Source organism: Candoia aspera, chromosome 2 (assembly GCF_035149785.1).
Source record: "Candoia aspera isolate rCanAsp1 chromosome 2, rCanAsp1.hap2, whole genome shotgun sequence".
Taxonomy (NCBI): Eukaryota; Metazoa; Chordata; class Lepidosauria; order Squamata; family Boidae; genus Candoia; species Candoia aspera.
The window spans coordinates 188,411,665-188,429,193 of NC_086154.1; the positions used below are offsets into that span (position 1 = coordinate 188,411,665).

The 17,529-nt window shown below is 35.9% G+C and overlaps 1 protein-coding gene across 10 annotated transcripts in view; it reads left to right on the plus strand.

Annotated features, from left to right (window-relative positions):
- Positions 1-4,195: 4,195 nt before the first annotated feature.
- The window catches only part of NFIB (nuclear factor I B), a 234,456-nt gene continuing 221,122 nt past the window's right edge, over positions 4,196-17,529 (plus strand). For 4 of the 10 annotated variants that reach the window (XM_063295054.1, XM_063295052.1, XM_063295056.1 and 1 more), the window contains exons 1-2: positions 4,203-5,010; positions 10,634-11,165. In XM_063295054.1, the coding sequence (XP_063151124.1) occupies positions 4,981-5,010; positions 10,634-11,165 (562 nt within the window). In that variant the 5' untranslated portion in view covers positions 4,203-4,980. Of the gene's footprint in view, positions 5,011-10,633; positions 11,166-17,529 lie in introns of all 10 variants that reach the window. The other 6 variants (XM_063295050.1, XM_063295049.1, XM_063295048.1 and 3 more) reach the window with 4 other exon arrangements.

A 17,529-nucleotide genomic window follows, 5' to 3' on the forward strand; every position in this document is an offset into this window, starting at 1 on the left:
AGCTAGTGTCAAAATAAGGAGGGGACAGATGATGAGAGCTTAGGAAACAAAGTAATACTCTGGTTAAGTTCAAAACAGCTTGCCTGACCTTTTCCCAAGATAATTCATGGTGGAATAGTATCATTTTAAGAGAGAAGATATTACTTTAAGACTGTTACACCTATTTATTTAGTTATTTAAAGAACTTCTATAACTGCCCATCTCACATAGTGATCCTAGCTGGGTTCAACACCATCAATAAAAACAGGAATAAAAACAATTATGACCTTACGTTGTTTCATTCATGGGTTGGAGGCAAGGCAAGGGTATGGGGCTAAGAGGGAGACTGGGGTTGTAGGGGCATGATGGTCCTGTTTAAACTGCAAATGAGGACTGAAGCTAACTGCTAATCTAGTCTATTTATTTGGGAATAATAGAAAAAAATCATATTTTGTCACAGGCAGGAAAATGACTTGGACAAGCTGCATCTAAGGGCTACATGAATGTAGACTCAATTGTGACAAGCTGACAGGTTTTAGCTCATGTATGGCAGTGTGTTATGTGAATGTAGTCAGTGCAGTTAGTTGATCATTCAATGTATTGTGCAAATCCAGAGAACTGGGTTAATTCAAGAAAATATAACTTAGTAAACATGGGGCAGACTAGTATTGTGTTTTATTTATTAATATTAACAGTACTAAATGTGGATGCCTGAATAGATGACCCATGGGTAGACATGCATAAAAATGTCTGTGTCATTAGTGTGAACGCTGGGAAAGTTGGCCTGAATCTGTGGCAAGCCTGAAAGGGGGTCTTGCTGTTCTTTGATTTTAGGAAGTCTCAAATGAACAGTATGTAATTTTTTAATACCAAGAATCTAACTAACATTTCATAATACTACAGCACTTTAGATTGTTCAAACTCATCACAGACATTGTTATTTTTTATGACAACTCAGAAGGACCAAAGTATTATCCCTGAATCAAAGACTGGAAATGAAGCCCTGCTGCTTGAAAAGTTCCTAAAAGAAATTATATTTTGGCCAACAATCACACTTATGGATTGTGATTTTAAATATGTTCGTATGGAAATCTGAAATTAGTTGATTATATTTCCAAAGAAAAGTGAAAAGGATTGAAAATTTATAGAATTGAAATGCTCTAAGTACATAGGAAAAAATGCATCTCATTTATTCTCACGTTTTCATTTAAAATATATCTGTTGCAATTATTATTTGTGATCAGCAGATTAAATGCAGGTTGTTAAAACTGCAGCTTTGTATCATTCTTTTAAAAATTGCATTGCATAATTTTATATATAGTATTCTTGTGATCTCAGGTTTCACTGTAGAGTTCTTATATGATAAGCAGTGGTTTGCTTAACCATGGTTTATTCAGTAACCCATAATTTGTAGGTTCAAACTACATGAAGCCATAAATTAGTTATAAACCAGTATGGTTTGCATTACATGGTTGAATACTCCTAGTATGCTGAGTCCAAACCAACCTAACCAAACTATGGCTTAATGGATTATGTAAACCCAGGCACAATGCAATTCATTTGGTTTTGTCTTAACTGTGTTGTATGAATCCAGCCACTCATGATTATGGCTTAGTGTGCTGTCCAAACCCAGCTAAATGTGGTTTTCTTTTCCTAAAAAAACCTCCACAGTTAAATAAACAATGCTTTAATCGGATGTCTGTACTGGTATTAGTTCTTAATTTGCTTTTGTTTCTTCCTCTGTTTCTGGCTTTCTAACTTGTCATAGCCCAGTTGCTTGCAGAAGATTTCTGTAGTTTGTGAATTAAAAGGAAAATGGAAGGAGACTATTGGCTTAAACTGATGCCCCAAATAATGTCTTATGCAAATGTCAAACAGTTGAAATGAAGTATTTTGGGCAAAGAAATTTAGTGCAGATATACTGAGAATTCACAGGACATAAGGAAAATAGGCTCACAGCATTTTTAAAGTGGTTTTGAAAGTTTTGTGTGGTTAATCCTGAAATAACTTTGCTACATCTTGTACTGCTATATTCAAAGTTTTGTCCCTCTATCATTCCTTTAATAGGGAGAATGTATTTTTTCCCCCTCAGCTTAGAATTGCACCTACATTAAGGTGGGCTGCTTTTGAAAGCTTAATAGGTTGGACTCCGCTGCTTCCTTTGACATTACCTTTGTCTGAGCCCACTTCACTTCCTTCCCCTGCCTTCCGTTTGTAAATTTATAAGAATTGCAGCTGGTCGCCTTGGCAAGTTAACCTCATTAAGAGCCCCCTTGGAGAACAGGCTGTGTTTGAATATTTCCCTAATGAGGACAGGACGGGGTTAAAAAGTGACCATTTCATGGTTGACTTGAACCTGCCTCCCGTCGATGTTTCGTGGTGAAATGCCTGACCCGGAGAAATGCAGTTTGCAAACGCGAAAGTCAACTGGCCCTTTCCAAACAGTTCGCACGATGGGGAGGGAAAAGGGGCTGAAGGAGGACGCTCCCGGGACCAGTTTACCTGAGGCAGGCAAGTGCTGGTTGTGGAGGGAGCTTGGCTTGGGCAATCGCCTTCCCTCATGCTCGGGGCGTTTTCCCATCGCCGGGCGGGGGCGAGGCAGAAGAGTTACTCAAGGCCTTTGGGCTAGTAGCCTCGAAGCCCTCCGTCTGCAAGGGCCGCGGTGGAAGGGTTCCGGGTTTGCTCTGCCTGGGCGTTCCTCGGATCAAAGTCCGCAGGTGTCAAGGCGGTGCAGAAAGTCTTGGTATTTTTTCTTCCTTTTCTAGGCCCGTACGGTCTTATGAAGCTGTGTCGTAGGCGTAGTTGAAAATGAAAGGCCAGTGGACACCCTGATCATGCTAATCTCCTGGGCCTGGTGTTCCCTTCCGTCTGTATTTTTGGCCACTTTATTTGCTGTTTAAAGCAGGGGAGACTTTACGCTGCTCCACCTGATAGTCCGACGAAGTAACGTTAAGCAGAGTTCTGGGGCAATTTCGGAACTCCTGAAATGTTTGCGTTGTGGAGAACTTTTCCTAGTCTTGAGTACACTTTTAATCAAATGCACAAATGGTAATGCCCAGCTTGCAAGTTTATATACACACATGGATACAAGGGGAAAAGGAGAATGTTCTTAAAAACTGATTTCCCGCCTTAGGGCGAATGTGAGAACGTCGTTAGTGCGTGTGTGTGTTAATATTCTGCATTCCTGGAAAAAAAAAACCCGCGGGCGCGAACTTCTTGGCACGAGCTGGTGGGTGAGATTGAAAGCAGACTAGCGTATTGCTTCAGCAGCAGGCTTTTAGTTTTTTCGCCTCCCTCGGGGAGCCGCCACCCATTTCCTTATCGCACCCAGATGGGAAACCCTGCCCGAAACTGACCCCCGAAATCACATATGGGCAGGAGTGAACGTCTCGGGCGGGGAAGGAGGCCACGTGGAAGGGGCTCCCTACGAGCATGGCGCCTTTCCACCTGGGGTCTGCAAAGAGTATGCTGGCTTTCCCTTGTAAGGGTGGGGTGAGGAAGAGATCTGAGGGAGTCTTCACTTCGCTGACCTTGCTCCACATGTAGGCGACAGGGTCGCGGGTTTCCAGACGCTGCCTATGCTGCAAACGTATGCAGAGGAAGAGCCGCCAACGCGCATTTCCTTCCTCCTCCATTCCTGTTGTCTAATCAGTAGCGAAGAGGCAAACTTTCCCGCTTTGTAGCCCCCTCCCCTTGAGCGGCGATATTCAGGGTCTGCAGAGAGGATGGGTTGGGGTTTCTTTCGCCCCACCCTTTGTGAGCCCCCGTGAAAGAATTTTCCATCGGGCGGTGTTGCTCCGTTCTTTTCGCTGTCCCAGAACTTGAGGTACAATAATGATCCCCAGTTTTCTCAAACGGACCCGCTTTTCAGTCCCTCTCGAAGGGGAAGGAAAGTGAGAGTGTGTGCGAAAAGCAGGCGCGTTTGTAAAATATGCGGCCAAGCTCTAGTACAGTACGGCGGTGATTAAAGAGGACAGACAGGGGAAAGGAGGGGGCTCGGGGGAGGGAAGGAATGCGTTTGCAGCAGCAGCAGCAGCGGCGGGGGAGGGATGTATGCGTCGATGGTGTAATTAAATAATAAACCGAAATCCTGAAGTCGTGTTTGGGGAACAAGCTACAACGAAGGAAGGGCCAGAGAAAGGCTCTCGGTAAAATGCCCTCCCCCCCGCTGAACTTCCAGGTCTTGAAGAAGCCAGTACATGAAGAAAGGGGAAAGAGTGTAAGGGAGGAGGAGGAGGGGAAACAAGAGATTGATCGTTTTGAATTTTCAAGAGATCATTTTTATTACAGTGGGCGTTTGAAAAGCAGGCTCTGAACATTATCCACGGAGAAAGGGGGTGGAGAGACAGAGAGAGGCACAGGCGGCTGCGAGAGAAGCCTAGCGATTGCGCGCTGCTGCGATCTGTTTTTGCAGCCTTGGGGGACGCGCGCGCACACTCCCTGGTTGGCGCTCTACTGCACAGGGCTGTTGCAAAGTTTCGCCTGCCATCATACACCAGGATATTCCTGCTCCGCCGCTGCAACCTTGAACTTTGGCAACGTGGTTGATAGTACCGTGGTGTATCCCGCTAGCAGCTTTTCCAAAGCACTTGGAAATCCGGGAGAGAGGAAAAAGCAACGCGAGGAAGGAAAAATATCCCGACCCCCCCTTAACTCCCTGCATTCCATTCAACCCCCACCCCCAATTCCGCCGCCTCCTGTCCCAATTCACCAGCAGCCACTGCAAACAGCAGCAAGAGTGAACCGCCGCCGAGAACAAGAGGGTTAAAAGTGTAGATTGGATTTCACCCCGGGAAATCTAGCGCTCGGAGTGAACTTGAATCTTTGGCTATTTAAGGAGGACTGGGGCTGGTTGCGAAGTTGTGGCGATTCAAGGCAGAGCTTGCTCCTGATCCATCTTTTCCTTTTGGAAGCGTTAGATGATTGTAAAATGAATAGATGAAACCGTTGCGCTTTTGATACTTTTCCTCTCGGGCAGAAGTGCTATCTTAGAGCGAAGTCATGATGTATTCTCCCATCTGTCTCACTCAGGTATAGCCGCCTTTTCTTTCTTTTCCTTCATTTTTTTTGAAGGGGGTAAGTAAACTTGTATTCGAGTTGCACTGGGCGCCTATAGTTAGAGCTGTTCAAAGGAATACTCGTTCCGCCCTTGGTCTTTATTGGGGGGAAGAAAGCTAAAAATGTACGTACCTGTTGTATAAACCTATTTGAAGGTGTGGGGGGAGGAATAAGAAGGAAATAATATAAATACTTCAGAATGCCAGTGATAAAGGAGTATTATTAAATTACTCTTGCAGGAAAGGAGCGATTAAAACTAGAACCCACAACAACGTCGGGTGGATTCACGTGAATTCACCAACAAAATAATTCTCTGTTTTGCAGTCTATACTTAGCCTGAAAAAGGAAAGTGTTCCTTTATTTTTAATTAAGCAATGACTGGTAACATAATACCATCCCATGCTGAATTAATCATATATACTTGAGGTTGGTTTGAAAAAAGGTGACTGAGCAGAAGGTTTTCTTACTTGATTATCCAATACATTTTTTCTTGATAAATTCCGGTACTTGAAACTTTTTAAAGTCAACCCTGAAGGTCATAAGAAAAACTGAACCTTTATTAGGCCTGCAGACATTCGTGTCCTTTTAAAACTGACTAATTTTGTACACTACACATACATCTTTTACTTTGAAGAACATTTAGACAAACCATACATTTATTTAACAGGCAATGTTTTCTATTCCCTTAAGATAAAATTTCAGCACATGGTGAGATTGGAGCAAAGATTGGTGGCATGGAAGTTTCAGAAGTAAAAAAAGAAAAAAAAGAGTTGGATCCAATATAAATTACAGCACAGAAAGTGCCTTTGAGATGTCTGAATGTCTGCAGCATGTGACATTTGTACCATTTTTCATTCATTAAGTTGACAATATATTCCAGGTAGCTGTAAAACTAGGTCAATAATGATCAGGTCTGGTTAAAATCTTAAGGTACAATTTGAACACTTTAATGTATACTGATATAGCTAATACTTGTGGGAAGAAGTAGGGCTTTGTTATGTAATACTTTGGCTGGTATAATATGATCAAAATAATAAAGATTTCCTTTGACAATTAGAAACCATTGTAATTCTGTTGGACTTGAGCATTCACAGAATTATGAATGAAGATTTAAACAGTGATAGGGATTATTCAGTCCTGGATACAGTCCTGTAGCTTTTTGGCTGACACGTTTTTATTGTTTATATTTTGTTTGGCATCAAAGTGTGATTAACTTATGAATCTTTTTAGCAAGTAAATGGGAACTTTCCTGAAGCAAAACAGGTGTAAAAAGTGTTGTAAGGTATTTGAGAAATTATAAAAAATCAGCATTTATACACACGCACTCACATACACATTTTATATGTCTCTTGATCTATTGTCAGAGGCACCAACATTGTAAAATTCAATATACTATTCTTTTCCCCCTGTATATAATGTTTGTTATTTAAGGGGACTTCTACAAGCCATATTAAAAATATTTGCTAGTTTCATAGGACTCACTTGCAAAACCATATTATTGCCCTGAGATCATTGTATTTGGTTTTCTGTGCTGATAATAGATATAGATGAAAATTTACCCTAAGTTTTAAATGTAAGATGCTTTAATTGTAACATAAGGTATAATCCATTGCTGTTTCTGGCCTAATGCCTCAGTTCATGTTTTAGAATAGGATATTTGTGCCTGGACGTATTAAAAGTATTAAAATTTTCCATGGATGTTATTAGGCAGGTTTTATCAATTGCTTATTTACCATAAGATACTATTAAAGATCACTTTGTCTTTTCCAAAACAAAATAAATTATTTAGGTGTGTGGTTTGCATGCAGTCTACAAGTCTGAAACAGTTTTACGGCAAACCTAGTATTGATCAAGTTAAGTCAAGGGGTTCAACAGAATGCCCGCTAATTTTTAAATGAAATGTATACTGTTTTTCCTAAATGATTTCTGAATTGCTTTTCTATTTATTTTGAGAATTGTGATTCACATGCTTTAAGAATGAATGACATATTACTGTAAATTAAGAACAGTTGGGACAAAATCCAGCCCCCCCAAGTTTTGAACACGTATCCATTGTCCCATGTTTGTACAGTAGTTAGGCTTATGGTGAGCATAATATTGTAGTACTTTATAATATATTTGTTCTCAGAAATCTTAGAAACTAGAGTAAAAGGAGTACTTGATTGGCTAAAACTGTATAGAACATGCATTTGATAATTTTTTTAAAGAATCTATAAAAAAAGCTGCATGTTGGGAACTGTTACTTTATGGTAAGGTTGTGATTAACCTGGCTCAAATTAAGTTACATTGAAATCAGTAGGATATAAGAATAGATGAGGTGTCAGTAGACATTTTATATCTTGGAAACCTAAACAGGTTAAATAGAACAGAGGATTAGCTGAACACATTTTTTCTTTTGTGCAATTAATATAAACTTAGTTTTAAGGTCTATCCATAGCTGCCTATGTTTGTTAGTACCGTTGAAGAGTCGTTTTCATAGTTAAATTTTATGAGTAGTCCAGCAGTAAATACAGATTTACTGTATTTATTTCTAAGCTAGAATTGCTAAATTGAACATTAAACATAACTCTGCGTAGCTTTGGATATATTTTTGCAATGTTATTTTTTTTGTGGAATATTTTCTGAACTCATGGAACAAACTAATGGGAAAGTAAGGTAAAAATGGGAAAAAATTTAAGTTTCTTCATAGGGGAAAAGAAATACATGAAAACATTGTAGAAATGGACTGTGATTGTGGATCCATCAGCACTGTGGTTAAAATAACTGAAAAGCTTGATTTACCTGTTACAAGTTTGCTGTTTGTTTTTACTACAGTATATGCAAATACCATATAAACTTTTCCCATGTATTGTGCGTTTTTCAGAAGATCAGATTTCATAGTGTATAAGCATTTTTGAAAAAGAGTCTATGTGATATAAGTTCTACTTAAGAAACAGTTCTTATCTGAACTATGTTTTGGGTTGTTACAATAGTCAAGATGTATATCAATGACTGTAGTTGTACTTAAATATTAATTTTATGCCAGGCTCTGCTGTTATTTAATGTATGACTTTTTAAAACATGAATGTACTTTTTCATCTGATAATTTGGAGTTTTCAGTTCCTTTTTTAATAGAAGTAAATGTATTCTAGAAGCTGTATATGTAAAATTGAGAATTTATGATCAATGTGTTCCATAATTTTAAAAATGCAAAATAAGTAGCAATAGTAATCACAGATACCAAGCATTTATCCTGTTGCATTCAGGTGGGTTTATATTTGTCTAAATGTAATTAAAATAAACTAACGTTAAAATCCGAACCTTCATAAGTTTTTTGTTAAAATGCCAAATACCATGACCTGAATTATCGATATCATAGGATCTTTGATTGCAATTTATAGGGCTAAATATATCGTAAAATAATTTTTAGACAGTACTGAACATAGTTTCAAACTATTCAATTTCTAAGCTTTTAATAATTATTTACTTAGCTGCTTCTAACTTACAGACGTATTATTAAAATACACATTTTTAAATAAGAATTTTATGGAAGTCAATTTCTGAGAAAAAGAAACTAGTAGTAAAAAAATGGCACCAGAGTGCACTGAGATAGGGAAGTCTTATCGTGGGCTGTGGTTGCTCTGAGCTGTGCTCTCTTCCCACACAAAGAGCAGATTGTGGTTTAACTCTTTCCTTCATGTAGTTTGTGTCCTTAAAGTAACAGAAATCATAAAATCTCTGTATAGAATTGCTTGTCACTTTAGTAATTGCTTGATACTTCGTTTTACTTTGTACATAATTATTTTTATTCCTTGTATTTCTGTTCTAGTTTGATTAATTTTTGCCCTGTAAAGGAAAGAGGTATATATAAAACCAAAGTTGAAATAACATTGCAGGTCTTACTTCCTTGAAGTAAGTCTACAAAGTTTTACTGTAAAGTCTTACTAATCTTATCTATAAAAATGCAGGATTTAGTATAAAGAACATTCAGTATTCAGTGTGAATGTTTGCATGAACTTTTGTTAAGTGTTAGTTGCTTGTATGAACTGTTTAATAAAACTATAAATGTGTTTTGAGTTTAAATAAATAAATTTAAAGTTCTTAATCTCGAATATGTATTTTTAATAAGATTCTTAAAATCAATGACACTTGCTTTCCAAGTAAGTGTTTCACTATTAATGCATATGTTCAGTTTGCTTGAAAAGTACAATTTAATTATATCAGGTCTAATTTTAGCATCAATGCAATATTTTACTGTATTGTGATTCAGAGTCAGTTTGAATTAACTAATATGGTCTAAGAAAAATAATAGGTCAAACAAAGGAATGAGTAACCATGCCATTCTTTTGCCACAATTTTCTTTCAAAATCTTAATATGATAGGTGCTAGGTCTATAGATAAATTTTGCATAAAGGCTAATTACATACTGTATGTGACAAAGACGGAAATTGGAACATATCTGTAAGATACAGCTTAAGATAGGTACCTCTTATTGATCAAAATAATGTAATTGCTAAAATTTACAGCCAAAGTTTAGTCAGTTAAAACAAATAAGAAAATGTAGAAAATGTATACGAATCTTCAGGTAAAACCTGTAGGAGGAAGAGTTCTTCACGTCTAATACATTGGTGTATATTTCAGAAAAACAAGTTTATCCAATAATGTATTAATGTCACTCTGCCACAGTGTTGAATCACAAAGGCAAAGTTTGTTTCACATTATGCTTTTTTCTTTGTGTACCTTAGAGGGTTTTTTTCCCCCTGGAGTGGGGTCAAATAATTATTACATACTTGAGAACCATTAATAGGTCATTATCTTTGTGAGGCTTTGTACCCCACAGTGGCATGGAACAAATCTGGTCTATGTAATTTTCAGTTTTTTAAAAAAATTGGTAAAGTTGAGCAGAGAAACATAGGCAGCTGGGGGACACAACAAGGCACTCCAATTTTATTGGGATGGTGTAATTCCTTTGGACTTCCTTGCCTTTCTTGATTTCTATGGTTATTCCTGCTAGAATAATACTGTTTTATCATTGGAATGTTGGGTGATTGATAAGGGAATGGGGTTGTATTTCATTGTTCATGGTCTTTGTGTTGTCATCAGTCTCTTGCTAAGAGCAAGTTCCAAAAGCAGGATCAACATAGCACAGTGTTTAACATGTATAGCATAGAGTTTCTGAATCATACAGAAGGGGAATGATTTGTACTATTAACTTCTACATTTACAATATTTCTGATCATTTGTGTTAAAATTTGCAGTGCCAATTTTTGTTAAAGTGGAAGTGTTTGGTGAATCAATAAATCACAGTCAAAATATTCAAAATCCCAGAGCATTTTGTTTCATTTTAAACTAATATAATTGTATGTCAGCCTGGAGCCAAGTCCAAGGAATTGGTGTAATATAAAACATTAATGCACTTTCATAAGTGAAATATAGTTATAAATTTTTAAAATACTGGGTATTTCTGGGTATTATAAATGCTGCTAAAAATGCTTAGGAATGCCCATTTAATAAGTTCGCATTTTATTCCTCTTTTTCCCCAGAAATAATTGTTCTTGATTGTATAAATGAAACTGGTCCATCATTTTTTCTTTTTCCTTTTTGTTTCTGCCAACAGGATGAATTTCACCCATTCATTGAGGCACTTCTTCCACATGTCCGTGCAATTGCCTACACTTGGTTCAACCTTCAGGCTCGAAAACGCAAGTACTTTAAAAAACATGAAAAGCGAATGTCAAAAGATGAAGAAAGAGCAGTCAAGGATGAGTTACTTAGTGAAAAGCCAGAAATTAAACAGAAATGGGCATCCAGGCTTCTCGCCAAATTGCGCAAAGATATCCGCCAAGAATATCGAGAGGATTTTGTGCTTACTGTTACTGGGAAGAAGCACCCATGCTGTGTATTATCCAATCCTGACCAGAAGGGCAAGATTAGGAGAATCGACTGCCTTAGACAAGCAGACAAAGTCTGGCGCCTGGATCTAGTCATGGTGATCCTTTTTAAAGGTATCCCCTTGGAAAGTACGGATGGAGAACGGCTCATGAAATCTCCCCATTGCACAAATCCAGCACTTTGCGTTCAGCCGCATCATATAACAGTATCAGTCAAGGAGCTTGATTTGTTTCTGGCATACTATGTGCAGGATCAAGGTAGGGCTTTTTTAATATATGTGTGTGTGTGTGTGTACACACACAAACATGAATATGCTAAACCACCTTTTAATTTTTTTAAAAAGCTGTAACATTTCATAAATTTGCATAGCTATGGATATGTGCTTGCTAATGTGTACATTAGATGAAAGAGTACCCAAAACGCATATTAATATTTGTTATAAAAGAGAGTTGAAAATGCTAGGAATGATTTTGGTGTGCATTACAGAACAAATCGTATTCATAGCATATACATTCATAACTATATTTTTTAAAATTCATAGCCACCTATTTGCTATTATGTTCTCTATTCATTTTGAAAATAAAACTATTAAATATAAAAGACTGATGAAACAACAAGAAATGGCATATAGTCTGGATTATTGTTACACAGTAAACATAAATATGTTATATAGTTGTCTTATCGGTGTTCATAGTATGGCCTTTCTCCTAACTTGAAATGAAATAATAACTTCTGTATTCACATTTTAAAACTTTGCTTAGATAAACTTACTTCAAGTTACTTTAAAACTTAGTGAAAAACTTCTGCAGTTAACATTACAGTCGTATATGTGGTTAGATAATTTGTGTTCAGTGATAATATTTGATCTAATGTAGAATTTGCTTTGTTTTGTTTTTCTTTATTACATTGTTTAGATCAAAGCCTCTAACCATTATAGTAGATTGTTTCTAGAATCATATAATAAATACAAGTTAGGAATAAACTTTAATCATGCAGATGGCGGCTTTTTGCATAAATTGGCTTGGTACTGGAAATTGCCAGAAGAAAGGTGGATGGGAAATGTTAACACAAACATAAAAAAGTAAAATTATTTTTCATGTTTCTGGTGATGTTACCAAAAGACTTGGATTTTTCTTGGTATTCTTAATGTCGCTTTTGTATAATTCAGTCCGGTATTGTCATTGCTAACTTCTAACTTTATATACCGTTACTGTATAATAGCTTTACCTTGAAAATCAGCCATAAAAGGAAAATACCTTGTTCTCTTTTTCAACAATCAGAATAGTTATAAAATGTTGGCTGGATTCCAGTTTAGAGCAAGTGAATACTATTTATGTTCCATTGGTTTTAATGTGAATTAAGCATGTCTAACTTTCTATGCTTTGCTGTGATATGCATTTGAAAATTCTTGTAATCTAAGTCTGCATTCCTGTGAATGGGATTGAAGGAGAGCTTCACTGAACTCAGTGAGACCTCTAGGAGTATTTAAATTTAAATGTAGTGCAAATTAATCTTGGAAGTAAAACCATTTGTAGTGAAAATTTCAATCTAATTGTATGATCTCTGTATCTCCTTTACCTCAAAGGATGTTTTAAAAATGTAATGTTCAGTAACTAAAACAAGTGTTAAATATAGTTTAAATATGTTAAACTATATGTGAAATTGTATGTTAAATATAGTTAGGGAATTGATGATGGAATATTTCACTTGGTTGCATATTATCTCCATTAGGAAGTAACCTATAGCTGAAAATAACATTGAAGCAGCATTTTTATATCTGTCTATATGTATTTCTTCAGATGCTGTGTTTGCTTGCATTGAGAGAAGGATAGAGGTAAAAGGAAACACTGGTAATATCAGATTGATATCATGGATCGTGTATGAATTGTCAAAGTAACTTATGTAAATGTTTTCTAAGACTGCTTGGACTTTTCTAATCTCTCAGTGACAATTGTGGATGAAAAGTTGGTATCTCTCTTTGTATCAGGTCACCTATGGACAGACGCTATCACAAATGATCACTTAATAATCTGCTAAAAGGTTTTCTGAAGGTTTGCTAACAGTTACTGTTTTTGTAGTAGAAATACACTCTCAGCCATTTTTTCCTATTGTATAGAAAAAGATTCTAGGTTTGAATTATTCTCAAAATAGCTTATTCTTAATCCTTTGGCAGGCAGGGAATGAAAGCTAGCTAAGTTTGCAAAATGTATATACATGATGTCTATCAAACTAATAATCTTTTTGGTTTTCTAGCTAAGTATATGACCATTTATTTGATGATAATTCATCAGTTAGCGGGTGGGAAGATGAGAAAAGTTCATGGACAGAGGGTTGAAAAAGGATAAAATTCTTGAATGAGTGAAAGAATAAAATAGAGCTATATTGAAGCATTGGCAAAAACATGAAGAATAGTTTGAGAGCCAGTAATGGTTGCCAGTGGCACCAAGATTGGCATTGGACCTTCTTTGTTTAGCCTAGAATGCCTGTGATTTGTTGGTTGGTATCCGCATTGCAGAGCAGAGCAATGTTACAATATATTGAGAATTTCTTGATCAAATTTTATGATTTGATGGAGAGGATTCTTTCAGTTTTTCCAAATCTGCAATGAAAGAAGAAATATAGACCAGTCTGCCAAGTTATGATATTGACTATATTTAGCTATTTTTTTTCGAAAAAACTGCCCCCCTCTGTTTTGCCATCGTTTTGTTTTTTTCAGAATTCCTACCTTAAAATTTCAAAACACGAGAGATAAATTGTTATTTGATGCTGATTCCTATTGCTAGCTGGGGGCAGGAAATAGGCTTAAAATAATTTGTGGTCTACAGGTGTTCAGATGAAGCAGGAAGCCCGTTTTAAAAACATTTATTTAAATGTTACATATTTTAGTTAAATTCATTTCAAAATTAAGAATTAGGAATACAATATCTTGCTTAACTGAAAAAGGATATATTTATTAGTTTCTTTCCTTTGGTACAGGCTGTATTTCAGTCTATAAAATCAGTTGGTAGTATTTGATTCAATCAGTACAGCTCTTATGCTGTGTTCGGTTTCTACAAGAAGCGCCATTTTGTTTGTCAAGTGCCAGCAGAGTGGGGGAGGAAAAGCAGACAATGTGCTTGATGCCAATAATGGTTGCCAGTGGCACCGAGGTTGGCATCAAACCCTCTTTGTCTAGTTTCTGAATGCCTTTGATTCGTTGGTTGGCATCTGCATTGCAGTGGGCACATTGGAAAGTTTTTTGACAATCACTGAATGAGAGCTGTTGTATTTATTTGCTGCAGTAGAACTTCAGATAAAAGAAATCCTTCCTCTAATAGATAACTTTTTTAGTTCTACAGCAGCACATTTTTAAAGTTCTTCTTTTTTATTGAAATAAACTATTTTTAGTGTGTATTTCTTTTCTAAATAATTCAATCCTCCTAGTGTCTGCTGTTCTTCTGAAGTTACAAAGAATTGCATGTTTTTATTTTAGCTGCCTAATGCATCTTGGGATACATTATGTACACTTAAAATAATAACACTAAGTGTTTTTAAGCCATATTATATGTCATGCAGTTGCACCATGTTTCTAGATAGAAATGTATTTTGTTTTCAGCAGAAAGATATAGTTCATCCTGGTTTGCTTTAGTTTGGGTTCGCTTGGATTTCCAGATTGTAAAACATCAATTATTTTTTTAAGTAGCTCCATGAGTTGGCTCCCAGGGCCAATGCAAAGGTTAAGGCACTGCAGCTGATGTTTCCTAAATAGTATTAATATTGTTTTCGTGCTAACTCCATTATTCTCTTAATAGAGTAGCAGTTTTACCCAAAAAGCCACATTAAGGAAATCTGGCCTACATGAGCCCTGAATTGCCAAAGTGTGTCATGTCTGTAGGAAAAAAGAACAGTTCAGGTGACTGCTAGTTTGGGAAAACGATCTTAGAATAAGAGAAAGCAGAAAACTTGATTATAAGACTATAGTAAGAAATGTACATATTTCATTGAAAAACCCACATTTTCTTAGTTGGAATTATATTCAAGTCACATGCCTTCAACATTTGTAGTTTACCTTATTATACCTAGAATGTAATTATCTTGGCAGAGTGGCAGTAGTTAACGTTAGAAGTACCACCTTTAGAGAATCTTACTAAGCATACCCAAGTTGCAGCTGTGTTGCAATTCTGTATTAATTTAGTGGGGACACTGACATTAGGTCTTGGCTATTCTTCTCCCCCTCCTCCTACAATGTTAATGCAGTAATAGATGTTAAGGTAAAGATAGCTTATTTTTAAAGGAGCTTTATAAACAGAAACTTAAAAAAATACTTGACAACTCAACTCCCTGAGTTATTTCAGAATATTTCGTGTGTGTTACAAGTTTTGACTCTATATGTTGGTTGATATTAATAAACATAAATTGAGAATTTTTAAGAGTTAAAATAATGTTGAAAACAATCATCTTGACGTGTCAATTTCCCAGTCATAAAGGCTAAGTTAAGGTACGAGCTTAAGTACAAAGTATATGTACTAGAACTTAAAAAGTAATCTACTACTAACTAAAACAGTCGCAGTACTAACTACCTTTTAATAGCAAATTGGACATTTTAGAACTATTAGAATTAATATTTTGAGAGAATGTGCTAATATATTTTGCGCACAGTGAAATGACAGTTTAAAAATTAGTATATTTGAAATAAACTGTGTAGTAATGCAAAAATAATGTTACATTATGGAACAACGTTATTCTTGATTTATCATTATGTTTTCCTAGTCTACTGTAAAATGGATATGTTGTCCTTCACATGAGATATGAAGTGCATTTCTATGTTCCTAAGGATGACTTGAGAGAGTGTGGATAATAGTCATTTGTTCAAGCAGTTTTCTATGTAAAAATTAGTGTAATTATGTCAGTGGTGGCAAGTCTCTGTAGAAGTCATATTGTTTATGCAATAAAGTCAAAGTCCACAGATCTAGAAGTATGAGTACAGCCACTGTGGTTTATAAACCACATTGTAGCATATTGTGTGAACTGAGCCAATTTAGCTTACTGCGCAAACCATGGTTCAATGTGATGTGTATACCTGGCCATTGAAAATGTTTGCACAAAATGGCTGCTGCCAAACTTGAATGTACGTGGTGACTCATTGTTTCTCTTACATGTAAAAATACTGTGTACTGATGTCATTTTTCTGTATTGTATTAAAATATTCATTATTACATATTTGAGCATAGTTTGCTTTTCAGTAGGATTTGGCATAAGATTTGGTGTGCTGAGCAAATGTGTGTTTGTGTCTTTGAAGTGTCTTAGTATTTGCCAAAAATCACAACACTAGCGAGACTGATGTCATAATTAATATTTTTAATATTTACTACACTGTTTAAAGTATATAATACACTAGGTTTAAAGTATATCAATGATGATATTAAGGGTATTAATTTATTAATATTACATTATGGGTAATATTGTTTGAAAGTTGGGTTATGTGGGATGAACATTTAATTTACTATTCCTTGAAAATACAAAAGCATTCCTGATACCTTGCATGCCAAAATGAGCATGATTTTGTCTAGTCATTTTAATGATTGTAGTAATTAGTCTATGTTCTATACAGGAAACTTTTTAAAAATTCAGTCTTTTGAAGAGAAGGACTTTATTTAGAAATGTAGGAGCTGAATTAATGGATTGGATCAGAGAAGACTGAATGGAACCCAGTGTACGCAACATAGTTTTCCAGCTACTGCAGTTTCTTGTTTCTAGCTTTATTTCTGAGGGTCTCTGGATTGTTTGGAATAATAAGGTGCATGGGGAGGGGGACCAGCAGCAAGGCAGATTAGTTGAAAGAATGCTGCAGAACTAGCTTTAGGAAGCAGTAATGCCTCTCTGCTCCTATAAAAGGATTTTTAGAAACAAGTCTTATTGCCTCTTAGTTTGTATTTTGGTAGAAAACAAGTACTTAATGTTTTGAATCAGGTAATTTAGTAAAAAAAAGTGTTTTCTAATATCCTGAGGTAAAATTGAAAGTAGATAATAAAACTTTATTTAAAGGAAAGTTTTTCAGAATAATTTCTAATACACAAACTTTGCTATGTAGAAGTAAAAGCTAATATATAATTACTATTTTGGTTAAAAGTTTTTTTGGTAACTCGTGGATAAGTTAAAAGTTCATTTTCTGATAGTATCTTTTGATAAGCATGTATCTTTAAAATAAACCTATACCCTTATGGCATGATTGTACAGAATGTTGAACAGGAAAGACACTATAGTTATTTTATTTGTGTGGGAGGAATCCAGATGGAAGTTTGTTCACCAACAGAGCGGTATTTATAAGCAGAACTATTTTCTCTTTTTATCTGTTTCCCTCAATCTGCTGTAACAAGTTGTGGGTCACTCTAGTGTTAGTTTAAGAGGACTCTAGAAGGAAGGGAGAAAACAGTTTGTTGCACAAACAGAAGCCCATTCATGCAACATTAAATGTCAGTCAATAATAGATGGAGAACATTCTTAAATTAGCCTAATCTTATAAAACTTGAATACATTAAGCTTCAATTGGATGACTGATATAATATTCATGTTTGGTAAATTTCACAAGTTTGTGCAAAGGATGATATAAAATCCAATTACTGGATGTATTTAGCATGTATT